Raw genomic sequence first — 15,435 nt, 5'->3', positions numbered from 1 at the left:
CTAATTTATATTTACTCAACTTAAATTTTACTGAAATTTGTAAATAATCAAATATTTAGATACTGTAGATGGTAGATCCTTATTCTTCTTCCACTTTAATGGATGGAACCAATCAGAAAAGTTATGAATGGTCTTCAGTGATGACTATTAGAAAGCTGACAAAAATATTCAATTGTGCTTTTTAATAGCATACTGACAGTTTCAACGGAAAACTGAAATAGTTTATCGTTATTGTTTCTTTCCTAATTCTATCATCCAAGAAAAGATAAAAAGAAACGTCTAAGTATAAGAAATTATGAATTATTCCGGATTTGGGATTAAAAAATCCAGACCTAAGACTTTACCAAAATTCTTTCAATTTTGCTTTATTTTTACAAACTCTAAATTCCAGGAAAAATCAGAAAATGAACAAAAGATATCAAAGGAAATTCCGCAAAATACGTAGTCTTTTAATTTCTCACTAAATAACAAACGAATTTCTATTTTTAATATGGTAGCATTGACCATGTTAGTTGAAAACATTCTTATAACAGCTGCATTTAAAATTATAACTTCAAGTACCTACTGAAAATGTAATACATACGCGTAGACACTTCTTCACGAATTCTATGTCAAACTAAACATTTTAATCAAGGATATCATGCATTATTATGTATTCTGATGAGTCTGGTTAACCAAAAGTTAATAAAGCTTTACGTTCAGTTGTTGTAAAATTGTTTGGGACATAGTGTGTTTAGACTTTGGACCTAACCGTAATATGTACCTACATCATGGATCGGGATTTCACATCGGATTGGTTCGGTTAGAAACTCGACCTCGAAAATTATCTGCGTCTCCAAACAGCTCAAAATATAAAATCCATTTGTATAACCTCATACATTTATGAGACAATTTTTTTAATGCCATTTCAGATAAAACACGTAACATTAGAAAATAAGTTTTAGTAGCTCATTAAGTACTTCGTGATGGCGGTGAGACATATGACTGCGGAATTTTTGAAAGACTATTTCAAAGCGACAAAAAACTTTGACAAAACACTCCAAAAGGTAAATTAAATTCGTAAAATTTAATCATCCAAAAATGTTTATATGTTTTAGTCTTAGGTAAAAATTTTAAATATAGCTAAGGGCAATTGTCTGGCCGAACTGAAGCTTGAAGAGGAACATACTAATTCTCTCGGCGGTCTTCATGGGGGGTTTTCATCCACATTGGTGGACGTTATCAGCAGTTATGGTCTTATAAGTCATGAAAAGTGTGACAATCGGCCGCTGAGCGTATCAGTTGATCTTCATGTGACGTAAGAATTTGACAATGCATAAAATATTGATCAAATAATTGCTGGTGTGTTATGAAATGTTATAGATTTCTCAAACCTGCCAAATTAGGGGACGAAATTCTCATCGACACGAAAACGAACAGGGTTGGCAAAAATTTGGCGTTTTGTGAAGTTGAAATTTTAAACAAAGAAACTAAAGAATTATTAGTTAAAGGAACTCATACTAAATTTATATTTTCATGAAATTAGTGTTATTTGATGTTTTAGACAAATTGGTATTACTTTGCTAACTTGCATCTAACTAGATTATATTAAATTATAAATCTCAAACTTTTGTAAATTACTTTCAATAGAATATGTATTGGAAATTATTTATTCAATTGTTTAATGTTAAATTGTTTGTTGAAGTATGTATTAAATAAATATTTTGTTAATCTTAAAGAACGGATTATTCCTAGAAATATTTTCTAGTAAATTTTCAAGTTTTCTTGTTGTGGACTGGCAGGTGTCCTCTAGCGGAAAAGTTTATTACAATGATCATTATTCATGAATCTGGCTACACTGTAGTAGATTCCTGCGCTTATAAATTTCTTTGTTTCCTAACTATGTCTGCCACTACTCAGTAGGTAGCGCTGTAAGTCCTAATTGGTACTTATTTCCAAGTAACTTTGGCTATTTTTGGAGCAATTTGATTTTGCTTTATTCTTACTAAAATCACTAACTACGAGTGATATTCTTGATTATCGTATATTTGTGTTTAATTTAATGAGTAGTTCTATATTTTGAATTCGATCCAAAATAAATTAATAGTAGTCGAATATTTATCCGCATGAAAAACGTTAATTCTATTTGTTTGCAATAAAATTGTTTACCATGGTAATTAATAAGTTAATGTCAAAATGACATTTAGAAAGGTAACGCTAGAAGGCATAAACAAATATTTGAAGTCATCCAAAGGTTTCGAAAAAAGTTTAGAAAAGGTATTTATACAACACTTCAGTATGAAGATGTAGCTTATTGTTAAAACAAAAAAAATTATAGGTCACTGTTTTAACCATAGGCGATGGTCATTGTCTCAGCGAGCTTAAAGTAGACGAAGACCACGTGAATCCATTTGGAACACTCCATGGCGGTATGACGAGCACTTTAGTGGATTCCCTGAGTACCTACGGGCTCATGTCCCACCCCAAGATTGGCTCAATTGTTACAGTATCACTTGACTTAAATATTAGGTCAGTTAAATCATTCACATTCTTTTGATCGGTGCAGGGAAATTTGAAATACGAAATTGTTGGCATTTATTGTGAGGTTTCCACCTAGGATTCCTTACAGTTTCAACCTATCTGTCGGTCTGTGGATAAATACGAGGGTTATGGTCCTTCCACACTCTTAATTAGATGACGGGATGTTTATAAATTACACAAAATTCTTCAATTTTTGAAACCTCTTTGCCCCATATAACGGAGGCGTGCATTGCCAAAGTTTCAGGCTTCCATGAAAAAAAGGTTTTTTACTTAATAATTCAATTTTGAATAAATTCTAAAATCTTTGCGTAATGCTGACAATGATCCTTTCCCACTTCCTCTCCCACACGACTAAGGAATAACAGGACGTCTTCATATTGATTATACAAAATGCTTTGATTTGAATGTTTCTCATAAATTGTTTGGTTACATTTAGTGCAGAATGTGGAGTGGGTTTAATCCAGTATTCTTCCCTTTGGCCCAACAATACCAGTTCTGGGTTAAAATGCAGCCATGTCACAAGATGTGAGGACCAAGTACTTTTCGATTTATCATTAAATCCTTAACGAGTTTTCAACAATATAATAAAAGAATTTAGGTTCCTACAATTTAACTCCGGTATCAACGTTAACATTCCTTCGTCCTTCATGCATTATAATTTGCTAAAATGTGTGCCTTCATAAGTTATTTTTCCTTTTGGCCTTCCTCCAAAGTTAGGTGCTGATTTTGAAATTCAATATTCCTTTTGCAGATAGAATTAGGAAAGTGAATTTGGTTCATTTTTCAAAGATTATTTGCCTACATCACAGTCTCCTGTTTCTATAAATATATATATATATATATATATATTATAATCCTTTGTTGATGTTACTTCCACTATGACTTGCTTCTTAAGCTTTCGATACCTATTGACCAAGTAAATGTAATTTGCAAACAAGTTTATTGGATGGTTGTTTCAAAATTTGCCACTTTCACTTTTTTGCAAGTTCAAAACTTTATCGCTGTTTGCGTTGTTCTTTAGATTCTTGAAAGCTGCGAAAATAGGCGATACAATAATAATCGACTCCAAGACGACAAAAGCTGGCAAAACAATTGCATTTTGCAATGTGGACATATCGAATAAGAGCAGCAAAGAAATTGTGGCACAAGCTAGTCACATTAAATTTATAATGCGTCCCGATAATTAATAAACATAATTATATAATTAATGTCAAATACTTACCTGTATATGTATGTACAAAAAGTCAAAAATAAGATTAATAAAACAGTAATTTATACAAAATTTGTTTAACAATTTATTAGTTTTTTCGCTTTTCTTTAATTGCATTGCAATAAAATCTTCAAACAACCAAAAGTTTCAATTCCATTCCAATTTGATTAAAAAGGTCTCATGGGCTCCATGCAAAGATGTTCAAATGTTACAGATATTTGGCTCAACTTGTAGTGATGAGTAAAGATAGTATTGGTCTTGCAGTTTTGTCTTGCCTTGGTATTGCAAATTTTGCAAAATTAAAAGCAAGACTTGGCCATGCTGGTACGACCCAGACCAATACTAAATGAATGAGACCTTTGATCCCTGCACAGAGTCGAATTAAATGTCAAGCTAACACGTCATACAAGCTCTGACGGTTAGATATTTTGAAAAATAATGGGGTACGGGGTGCGTACTACATCTGTACAATAAGTAAGATTTTTTGTAAGTAGATACTTCCTTAATTATTTCCACGCGCGCCCCTATCTAATTTTGCGCCCCTAGGCATGTGTCTAGTTGCCTTACGGACAATCCACCACTATCCCTGAATCAGGTAAAACTGTACTTTTGGGACAAGGATTTGGTAAAAAGTCGTATACAAGCCTTGGGAAAAATGTGCGGCACCCCCTCCCGAATGTTCATCCTTGGGAAGAAATGCTTTCATCGCTTGGCCTGCGTGTTGACTTTTTCCTTGAAAACTAGCCTGAACCTAAGTAATCAAAATTTAGCAATATTGCTGACGACCTTATGACGATGATGATGGATAATTTTAACATTACAAGAGCACAAAAGGAACAAACAAACAAACTGTTGGTACAATAAATTTTGAAAAAAAAACAAGAACTAATCTCGTAAGAACAATATCAAGACGTGCCTAAGTCGCAAAAGCAAGATAAAAACTAAGTTGATCTTGTCTTTGCTCATTACCAGCAGCTTGTAAAATCTATTATGTTTAGATATTTCTAATGCAAAGATCACACAAGTAAAAAAAATGTAAGGAGACATATGATATATTAATAGTACGATTAACATTACATTTTTAATTACATTTTTGTATTTGTTAATCATTTTTTTTCACTTTTGTCTTCACTGAGTCCTTCAAAGGGCCTCGATCGGTAAATGGAAGAAATATCAACATGGTCATTAGAGGTACTAGTACAAAAACTTGCAGAGCGAGTTCCAAATACATATCACAGAAAACTCCAAATATCGACGGAATTATGACTTCAGTCAATTTACCCAAAACGTCAAGAGTTTCGCCTATACTTTCCCTTTTATTCTCTACCACCACTGTAGGACTTCTCCAAAAATCATTGACTATAGTTTTGGCGACTATCATGGGTATAAAACATAGCAAGTAAATTTCGTACAGTGGCGCAAAGCACAGACCTATGAAACCTATATTAAGCATGAAGAAAACGTTGACGATATTGTCAATTTTATCCAGACTGAAGTAAGATTTTATGAAACCGCTGGTAAAATTGACTACAAAAATTATCATTCGTTGATATGCCACTGTGTACCCTATTATAACTGCGGACGCGTTGTAATTTACTTTGAGAAGAATGGGATATTTTGTAAAGAAAATGGTACCACTAAGTGTGAACAGGAAATGAGAAAGAAAAAGGAACAACTGGTTCGAGAATACGTCCGAATCAAAATTCACAACGGCCGATGCAATGTTAATGTAGACCTCGTCGACAAACTCGTCTAAGACACTTGACTTCTTGATTATACTTCTTTTGGTGGTGGATTCTGAAATAGATTCCTTCGTACCGCTGCTACTCTTATCATCTTTCTCCTGCATTTGTTGAAGTGGCTTGAAGGCGTTTCGATTTTTGAGAAGAACTGAAAGAAAAGAGAGAACAAAATGGTATGATACGTACTGAAATGATGTATTAAAATTAAGGTTAAGGATTTCCAGATCTGTAAGTAGTCAAGAATTGTTTTCGCAGTGGGGATTAATAGATTTAATAAACAAACAGAGTCTCTCAAAAACTCTAGGCAGTTTAATTATTACACTTGTTGCATGGAAAATGATAATCATGAAAATACAAGAAGGTCGTTTATATGCAGGGTGTATTCTAAACATGTCGCAAAATTTTAAGGCGTTATTTCTAGGAATATTTTGTCCGTTGGCGATTCTTAGAAAGCCACTGTGCATTGAAAATACAGGGCAATAAATATTAAAAAAAAAACAAAAAATCTCATTCTTTTACAAATTTTAATCATCATCATCGTAAGGTCGTCAGTCCTAAAACTGGTTGGACACGTACCTCCACTCTTTCCTATCCTGAGCTAATCTTCGGATTTCCCTAAAACTGGAACAACCCATATCTTTAACTATTTGCGAACAGTAATCTAATCTAGGTTTACCTCTACCCCTCCTAACTCCTGTTTCTGCCTCTAATATGTCTCTGACTAGACCTTCGTGCTTGAGAATGTGTCCTACTAACCTATCTCGCCTATTTTTTATTGACTTCCATAGAGCCCTCTGTTCTTCTACTCTTTCTAATACCTTTTCATTTCTAACCTTCTCTATCCACCGTATTCTCATCATTCGTCTGTAACACCACATTTCGAACGCTAGGTTAGAAAACCTTTTCTCCCGCGCCCACTGTCCATGTTTCGCACCCGTACAGCACCACGCTCCAAACATACCCCTTTAACAATTTTTATCAAATTTATAAATTAACCGTTCAGGAGCATAGAAGTGACTTTATTTTTTATTGAAGACGATTCGACCCTTCGCTATCCTCTGCTTTATATCCCTACTACTCCTTCCGTCCTGACTTATCTGGCTTTCTAGATACCTAAAATTAGCAACTTCTTCAAATTCAATCCAAATCTGAAGTCATTAGTTATACTTTTCCACAGGAACATTTGACAAACAGGATTAGACATCGGCAACCAATAATGAGAAGATTCTTTAGTTGGGGGTAAGATTTAGATTAGATACATTACACATTGTTACTGTCGAAAGATATTTATCGCCATATATCTTCATAGCAAAGACACTTTCCAAAAATCATAAGAGAAAAAAGTGTTTTGAGAATAACACGGGAAATGCCAAACTCGACGTTAACCATCGAGGGCCATACATACATATCCATGTCTATTAAACCGAGGCCGCAAACAAAAACCAAACGGATATATAAATGAATGAGTGATTTTAGGCTTTTAATAAATTGCAAATCCTTGACAACTTATATTAAAAAAAATGTTTAGTTATTGATTGTGTAATTAATTGCTTACCAATAGCCCCAAAATTGAAACCGCATGAAACGAGACAGACTTCCCAAAACCCGTACAATTCAAAAAGATATCCTCCACTGACTGCACCTACCACAAATCCTCCAACACTTGAAGCGTGCAACGTGTTGGCGATATTAAAATGTTCCTCTTTCGGCATAATCTCTTTTAAAATGTTTATACAGAGATAGACCGTTTGGTTTGTTAAACCTGTTAAACACATAGAGAATTATAGGCTTGTAATTGTGGTGCATTTCTAAATTTATGGAATTGTTGAAGACTACATATACATATATATATACTGTTCTTGAAGAACTGTACCTAGGTATCAGGCGTTATGAAATTATAAAAAAATGGTTTTTATTATAAGATAGTTATGATTTACAACCAGCTAACATTTTTCTCAAAATAGGGTTTAATGATACTCAAAAGCACTTGATAATGTTTCTCAATTAAAAATTGTGATGCTTGAATACCAACTGTTAAACTATCAACGTAAAATATCTGAAGTTTTTTCTGTATTATTTGATGATTAATGGTTTCCTGCATTTATTTTATTTAAACCATTTTGTTTGATTTATATGTGCGTTGACAATGTAGCAGGACCGTACTGATTTTTTTTATATTGGTCAGCTTCAAAGAGTTTAGAATTGAACTTTTTTTATTTGGACCTTGTTTAATATTAACTCTTTAACGTTCAATTTCATTTTCTAAATTGGCCAACAAACAACACTCTTTCTATTGGTGTGTTGACGTTTATCTACAATTCCAGTATCAAATGTAATACTTACTGTAAATGCTACGAATCAATATCAAATTGAAGCAGCTTTCGGTTAAACCCAATAAATACAGTGTTATCAAGTTGATTAATAACATCTTCTGTAAACTGCTTTTATATCCAAATTTTTTGGAAAAAGAATTCTGCAGAAATATAAACAATGAACAATATAAAAATGTACGTTTTGTTTTCAATTATTTTGAGGTGTAGTTTTCATTCAAGTCTTTAACAAATTCATTGCATCAGTTTAATGTCCAACAACAAAATAACAAATGTTGTAGAACTACAACTAGCAAAAAATTCCAGCTTTTTAAACAGTTAGTCAATAGCAAATCTTTTACAATAAAATATCATTTTAGTTTACCAAAATAATTGCTATTATTAAGTATTGTTCTGATAAAATGTAAAAATAAAAGTACTTACTATGAAACTGAAAATTGATAAAGGTCATTAGTAAGTTATTTGACGTAGAAAATAAATGTTAATTAAATTAAATTGTACAAAATTTAAATGATGAAACTCGCTATCCAAAGTTAGTTCCTTTAAGAGAACACAAATTCTTTCTAGATAAAACAAATATGATTTACTTACAATTAAAGGAACTGATAGTAGTTGACATAATATTTGTAAAGATATAAAAATTCCTGCAACGGTGTGAGATCCACCTAAACTTAAGATCCTTGGGGTTAACAGCGGCACAATGAGACCAAAACATAAGGAATCCTTAAAAAGGGAAAGGACAAATAGTGTTAATCTAAAGAATACATACTTGTTTACGACAGATAAGGAATTTGGAACATATAGACTAAACAGTATTGTACCTTATTGTAATTGTTTATGTATTTATTTTATTGTCACCCGTTTTAATTGGAAAAAAGGCACTGATGCCAAAGTAGTTTTTTAAACGTGAAGGATCAGAGCCAAAATAGGGTTGCAAATAATTCTATTGATGTAAAATCAACACCAATCATTTTATATGAAAATATTTACAATCCTATTTTGTTTTTAATCTTTTTCACATTGTAATAAGAGAAAGAAATGGAATCCATAGTTTCTTTATCTTTAGATTCATCTAATAAGTGAAGTTTTCTGAATCGTTTTCTAAGAATTTTGGATTATACGCATTTATTAGCACACCACGATAATTGTAGTTTCTAGTTTTACACAGCTGGGGTACATCAATTCGATATTGTTTTGCGGGCTGTTTTGTCATTAGTCATAGAATTTCGTAGTTCCTTGCTAGATTTATGATAAGTGGTGATTTGGCAGATGCTGATATCAATTTGGAACTTCAAAATTCCATGGATCATGACATTTAACCCGGAAAACAATATCGATCCAATATTTTAGTATATCCATTTCCAAGGAGTTTAGAATTTTTTGGACTCCCTTCAGTTAGAGACTTAGAAGCCATTCATGAAATGTCCTCTTTTTAAGGTTCTCATATCTTTTTAAAAGTATTTCAAATAAACTACAAAATGCTTCTCTCAAAAAAGTATTCAAATGCAAGATAAAAATAGGTATTTTTTTTGTTTTGTATTTGCATTTTAAATGCAACTATTTCAATCAAATCACATCTCTGATTATGGTAATGCGTAATGTAGGCCAGCAACTTGGGGTTATTGGAAGGGTGTCAAGTTCCGTACATGGTCGTAACGTAATCTATTGGGATTATTAAAGCTGACCAAGCTATAAACTCAAGATTAAAGAACATATTTCGATTATATCTTCTATCGAACACCCGTTCGGACCCGATACCTTTTTAACGCCGTGTGCACAAAACTTAGCCCCCTTTGCTTAGTGTCTACAATTAACTCACCAATAACTGTCAAAAAACTAAAATTTGAGTTTATCAGGTGTTTTCTCATTGATTTCATCCTTTATGTCACTAAGAACTGATCTAGACTTTTGATGAGTGACTCAACAACTCATAAAATAGCATTTTTCAGACTTTAATAACTATGTAGGTTTATTAGTGTTGTTTTAGGGTTTTAGATCTTTCTGGGACCATAATAAACATGCAAAATTAAAGCGGGTAGGTGTAATATAGTTATGGGAGGGAGAAGGCGAAAGTAGACTGAAATTTTTAATGTAATATTTATCTGACACACTGTCGTGTGTCTACATATTGAGATCCGTCAAATGGGAGGAGCCTAAAAACATGGCGCCGATTAGGGAAGATTTATCGAAGTTTCTATAGTGTACCGTGCAGTTTCCATGTTTTAAATTACGATAAAATGATAAGTATTGACACAATATGTGATTGGGCTGACACGAAGCCTCGGAAAGGAAATTTCGTTGAAGCTGAGCGTGTTTCTAATGCCAATCACATTATAAAATTCGGAAATAACAAATCCGGAAGCTAGCCTTCAAATTCCGTCAACTTTACTGTCTACTTTTTACAAACTTCGGATTTAAAAAGTGATTCACGTTATATAATTGGTGAGGTGATTCTGGGTGATTTAAGCAATATCATATCAATGACTTGCGCGTGCAAAGCCGATTTAAGAGAACGTTGCAAACACATTCTTGCAACTTTGTTGTATTGCAGCAGGTAGGTTCTTAACCTCAAAATACTTATATCGTATCATTAGAATTGTGTTAAATCAATTACACAGGAATAAATAATTTCTCACTTTATAATTTTAGTCTGATTCTAGTTTTAAATATTAAGGTTATGGCTAATGGTAAATACTTGTTGAAATATATAATCATGTGCATTAGAATGACGTAAACAAATTTTTATTCCGGAATTCACTTCTTTGATACCTACTGCTTTCATCCAAGCTTCTATTAGTTTACTTTTTCTCTAATTTTCAGAATATATTTTTTACATATATAAAACGGTTAGTTTTTATTGGAAAGTATTTAATGTAGGTGAAGAGTGAAGATCTGTCTGAAGTGCTATTGCAGCTTTTCACTGAACATATTAACTTTTTATTTGGTTTAACTTTACAAGAAAACTTCGTCGACTCCATCATCAAAAAATTTTTTACTTTTTTAACGTGTTTTGTTATTTTAATAAACAATTTTACAATTTGCGTGCACAGTTCCTATGTAAATTTTTCCCTCATCCAAGTTATAAATTTTGCCACCAGATTGTGTATGCCCATTTGACGGATCCCAATAGCTGATAAACAAATTACTTTCTGATAATTTTGAAAATTATACCCAAATGTAATGCATCAGTTGTACGTACCAGAAAAGATACGGAATAAATAATGTGCCTTGCAGCCGCCCTCATTTCGTCAATTGTAGCAGTGGCTCGCCGCTTCTTCGTTCTACTTTTCACGATAATATTTGACGGGTACGACCTGGCCTTATCACTGTTTATTTTGTCACTGGCACGCACAACTCGCGATTCGAAATCGCCGACATGTTCTTCTTCATTGCACTCCGTCTTGCTCTCTCGATCTTGAATAACAAATAACTTTATTTGTAAAATCACAAAACTAGGATATAACTATTTAACGACAAACAATATCTAACTCGTTTCAGTATGCGGTTCTCAAGGTAATCGGCGATGATAATAATGGAATTGAAAGTAGAAAAGCCGCAGCGTCAATGAGAGTCATACGATTGGTCTACTACCATACAGAATACGAAAACGTTGAATAATCTAATCTTTATGTCGCATTCGCATATAAACAACACTCTGTCTGAATATACATATAGTTAATTTTGTGTATTCGTTATTAAATACGAAATCATGAATTCCATGTTTACTTTTCTAATCACTGAGTCTCTATTCTTTATATAAAACGCATCAAAAATTGAAGCAAGTCTGTCGTGGATTAAGGTGGCTGAAGGTTCCATAGTAACAAAAGCTATTATATGGTTTCTATAATTATTATACAAGAAGTTAAGTCTATGTTAAAATAAATATTTCAAACATCAACCAGTACCTTATTCCTATTTACTAAATTCAAGAAGGAACTGTGGCGGAAAATTTGGTAAAGGTCTAGATGATGGCCCCCACCCCCTTCGGGGATCGAAAAAGGAGGTCTCCCCAACCACTGTACCATAAAAATTTCGTGGCGGTCTCTCAAATTAATAAATATGCCAAATTTTTATAGATTTCTAGGCATGTAAATTTTTGTATAGTCATTATTAAACAATATTCAAAGGTAAAACCAATGAAAAATACATAAAAATATCGAGAAAGTTATAAAAAACATTATTTAAATATCTTTATCAATAGGTTAGGTTATCGGGTTTTGTTATTCTCTCATTACTTTTCCTTCTAGAACATTCCATCAAATGTACTAACAACCCTGTCCTATAAATACCCCGAAAAATACCTATCTATACCGGCTGAGGAGGACATGAATTGATAGGTCCAATAACGGCTTGAGGTAGAGGGGTTTTAGTTGGTAGGTCCGAGGACACCTTCCTCGGAAATCCGACACTACCCAGTCGTACGGATGGCGGGGTGTCTTTTAGAGATTTCCCTTTTTCCACGAAAACAAGTCTACAGTCTCTACTACCGCTTGTAAGTTGCTTCTACTATTTTCTGCATTGTTTTAATTTTGTTGTCTTTGTTATTGTTGTATTATCTTGTTCTTTTGTCACTTTGTTCTCGTATGTATGTTTTATTTTCCTTGTGTCTTTTTGCGTCTTGTGTTTCCATTTTGTTTTTGTACATATTTGTTATTTGTTTGTATTTCGTGTTCTAGTTCATTTTTGTATATATAAATTGTTTGTATTTGTTAGTGTTTTTTGTTTGATATTTTTTATTAATATTAACATTAAAATACGATAAAGAACCTTCAATTATAAAATTATCTAATAAATTTCATTGTGTCGCTGATTAGTTTTTCAGAAATATTTTTGGAAAAATGCATCAATTGTGGAAACAGCTGCACAAATATTATAAAAAACTTGAAACATTAAGAAACCCTCTATTTTCTTGCAATTAATCCAATTTATTTTTAACAATTTTGTCCTTAAAGTCAATAAAAGTTCGTTAATTCCCTGTGGTCTTTTACTAGTTAACGCGCGACAGTCCTAGTGTTTTATGTTGTAAGAGACAGATTTATATTTTACCCGACAGATGGCGACTAACCGTCCAGAGTGTGGAATAGGAATTTCGGTACGATTTATAAAACTTCAGAAATCACATAAGAGATAAAGTGTTTTCTATCCTTTTTAATTACCAATAATGGCTACTCATGCAGTTAATCCTGCACAATCAATGAAATTACATACTTATATATTTCTTTAATCGTATTGAACGGATTTTCTTTCTACATAATACAGTTGGAGGACTTTGTTCTCAATTATTAGAATGTTCAAAACGTGACTTTAGATTTTGCCTAATTAAGCCGAAATTTAAAGGAATGCTGATTATTATGTTTAATTAATTGGTTGAACAAGAACTTACAAGACTTGTAGGGATACAGTAAAAGAACTTGTTTATAATCTGAAGGACAACAGTGAAAATTGTTTGACATTTTATCACTTAATCGAAACGCGTTAGAAAGAATTATTCAAAAAGCAAATTATGTTAAAAAACACTGCAAATTTATTGTTATATTTGACAATTAACCATCAGAAAATGTCAACAAAACTTCAAAATTCAACTTTGTTGACATATCCGTATTCCATGAAAATTAATAATTTACTGTGCATATTTTCGTTTTTGTATCTTGGCATTTCCAAGATCGATATTATCTTTGACATTCATTTTGTGCTACCAAACGTAATTGGCACGTTGTCACAACGAAAAAGGGGTCAAAGGCATATCCAATTTTTTATTAGATATCTTTATTAAGTGATTAATTACTATGCACCGGTGAATTATCTTCCAACTGATTTTTATAATAACAAAGGTCAAATTCTGAAGCAAATTCCTTAGGTACTTTTACGGAACGTGAGAACCGTGATACAACAGCGATGTAAACAAACTAATTTTGAATATCAGTAAAACAAACCATAAATTTAAAGATACACATATATGTATAACACAGAACAAAACTGTGGCTAAAAAATTAAAAAATTGACCAGTGTCATTTCTCAAAGCTGATAAATATTAACCAATGTTGGAGTTCCACTTAATCTTAAAACGATTGAATTAATCAAGTACACTAATTATTCCTTGTTGGTCTCACTTATGTTATTAGGTACTTGTAACTAAGAAATTTTTATATTACCTAACAATACAGAATAATCCTCATATTTTAAACTGCATTACTCATTACAGTTAAAAATGTTCATCCTATTTTTCACTTTCGTTAGTTTTTTAAACTACACATCGAAGAAGCGATCGACATCATCTAAGACAGTACAACTGTAGGGATAGATATACAGGGGCAAAAGCTTAAAATCTATGCTTAAATTTTCAGATGATATTAATAGCAGTATTAATCAGTAGGAATTAGAAATAGCTCTAAATAAATTGGAAGCGGTATTGTATGAAACTAAATAAATGCAAAACAAAAGTAGTGGTATTTAAGGCAAGAAAAAGTATGGAAAGAACGAATATAAAGATAGGAGAAGAAAAATTAGAAGAAGTCGCTAATTTTTGGTGTTGGATGAAGTCAATTATTTTCGAATAATCACTTTCATCAATTTTTTCTCCTATGTGAATAATTTAAACACCTTGAAACTTTAAAAGTGTATTTTACAAGAAAGAACCATGAATATTTACAATTATAACTCGTTGCTTTCAGGGAGATTGTTGCACTGAATTCTTAATATTAAAAGGATAATAATTATACCTCTGATTTCCCTACCAACTACAATTTTAACAATAGAAATACAACCGGTAACAAATACCTAAGTTGTTGATATGAAGAACTATATACATATGTAAATTTAACTACCGATGGTACATTTAATTGTCGGTACTTCCAAATGTACTTTTAATGGGGTGGGTTCTATTGTCCTTTTGTGTACGAACATTCCACAACCAGGTAAATACACAAGTCACTGACACCATGATAAGCACTGAACATCCCGGCCGCCTTGAAACGTCCTGGGGACGATTTAAAAAATGTACCTTTTTGTTTCTGTAACTACTGTACACTATTTTCTAAAGTTGGTAAAGGGCAAATCTTAGTCGTTGCTATCTTGGTTGTTCCTTTGGTCGTACGAACAGTAACTACTCGCACAATGCCGTCGTTTCCAGGATGCAGAGTAATTATACGTCCTAAGATCCATTTTAAAGGAGGAAGTTGATCATCCTTGAGAATGACTAACATTCCTATTTTGACATCTGTATCCTTGGAAGACCATTTACTTTTTTGTTGAAGTTGAGTCAGGTACTCTTGTTTCCACCTTTTCCAAAAATGCTGCTGCAGTTGTTGGACCCTTTGCCAATGTGATACTCGGTTCGTAGGTATTTCAGTTACGTCAGGAACTACTGTCGTTGTAAGTGGACTACCGATAAGGAAATGTCCAGGAGTGAGGGCATTAAGGTCGTTAGGATCGTTGGAAATTGGGGTAATAGGTCGGGAATTAAGACAGGATTCAATAAGGGTTAAAACTGTGTACATCTGTTCATAAGTTAATATAGCATTACCTACTACTCTTTTTAAGTGGTGCTTCATTGATTTTATTCCTGCTTCCCATAAACCCCCAAAGTGAGGGGAACGTGGTGGTATAAAATGCCAATTTACGTTTTCTGATGAAC

At 32.7% G+C, this 15,435-nt stretch overlaps 3 protein-coding genes across 3 annotated transcripts; 2 read left to right on the top strand and 1 right to left on the bottom strand.

The window, feature by feature from the left end:
- The first annotated feature begins 717 nt into the window (after positions 1–717).
- On the top strand, positions 718–1,606 carry LOC108742231 (acyl-coenzyme A thioesterase 13-like). The gene is made up of 3 exons (XM_018477322.2): positions 718–1,046; positions 1,104–1,297; positions 1,363–1,606. Exons 1-3 carry the CDS (start codon positions 966–968, stop codon positions 1,517–1,519), a joined length of 432 nt encoding a protein of 143 aa, XP_018332824.1. The 5' UTR covers positions 718–965; the 3' UTR covers positions 1,520–1,606.
- Positions 1,607–1,974: 368 nt separating this feature from the next.
- LOC108742230 (acyl-coenzyme A thioesterase 13-like) lies at positions 1,975–3,736 on the top strand. Its single transcript, XM_018477321.2, has 3 exons — positions 1,975–2,256; positions 2,318–2,508; positions 3,542–3,736. The coding sequence occupies exons 1-3, from the start codon at positions 2,176–2,178 to the stop codon at positions 3,705–3,707; spliced, it is 438 nt and encodes a 145-aa protein (XP_018332823.1). The 5' UTR covers positions 1,975–2,175; the 3' UTR covers positions 3,708–3,736.
- A 1,030-nt stretch (positions 3,737–4,766) lies between these two features.
- LOC108742232 (major facilitator superfamily domain-containing protein 9-like) lies at positions 4,767–13,355 on the bottom strand. The gene is made up of 6 exons (XM_018477323.1): positions 13,186–13,355; positions 11,002–11,216; positions 8,394–8,525; positions 7,816–7,945; positions 7,028–7,234; positions 4,767–5,620 (listed from the first exon to the last, which is right to left on the bottom strand). Exons 1-6 carry the CDS (start codon positions 13,253–13,255, stop codon positions 4,833–4,835), a joined length of 1,542 nt encoding a protein of 513 aa, XP_018332825.1. The 5' UTR covers positions 13,256–13,355; the 3' UTR covers positions 4,767–4,832.
- Positions 13,356–15,435: the final 2,080 nt, after the last annotated feature.

This window comes from Agrilus planipennis, unplaced genomic scaffold (assembly GCF_000699045.2).
Source record: "Agrilus planipennis isolate EAB-ADULT unplaced genomic scaffold, Apla_2.0 scaffold59, whole genome shotgun sequence".
Taxonomy (NCBI): Eukaryota; Metazoa; Arthropoda; class Insecta; order Coleoptera; family Buprestidae; genus Agrilus; species Agrilus planipennis.
Note: the sequence above shows the minus strand (reverse complement) of the source record. Positions and strands in the feature narration are given on the sequence as shown.

Bases quoted from the DNA above. Each gene is read 5' to 3' on its own strand.
- LOC108742231 (XM_018477322.2), top strand. From the start codon at position 966: ATGGCGGTGAGACATATGACTGCGGAATTTTTGAAAGACTATTTCAAA. The intron at 1,047-1,103 runs GTAAATTAAATT...TTTTAGTCTTAG, and splicing joins TTGACAAAACACTCCAAAAG to GTAAAAATTTTAAATATAGC. The intron at 1,298-1,362 runs GTAAGAATTTGA...GAAATGTTATAG, and splicing joins TCAGTTGATCTTCATGTGAC to ATTTCTCAAACCTGCCAAAT.
- LOC108742230 (XM_018477321.2), top strand. From the start codon at position 2,176: ATGACATTTAGAAAGGTAACGCTAGAAGGCATAAACAAATATTTGAAG. The intron at 2,257-2,317 runs GTATTTATACAA...AAAAAATTATAG, and splicing joins TCGAAAAAAGTTTAGAAAAG to GTCACTGTTTTAACCATAGG. The intron at 2,509-3,541 runs GTCAGTTAAATC...GTTGTTCTTTAG, and splicing joins TCACTTGACTTAAATATTAG to ATTCTTGAAAGCTGCGAAAA.
- LOC108742232 (XM_018477323.1), bottom strand. From the start codon at position 13,255: ATGTCAAACAATTTTCACTGTTGTCCTTCAGATTATAAACAAGTTCTT. The intron at 11,217-13,185 runs GTAAGTTCTTGT...TTGTTATTCAAG, and splicing joins ACTGTATCCCTACAAGTCTT to ATCGAGAGAGCAAGACGGAG. The intron at 7,946-8,393 runs GTAAGTAAATCA...ATATTTCTGCAG, and splicing joins TACTATCAGTTCCTTTAATT to AATTCTTTTTCCAAAAAATT.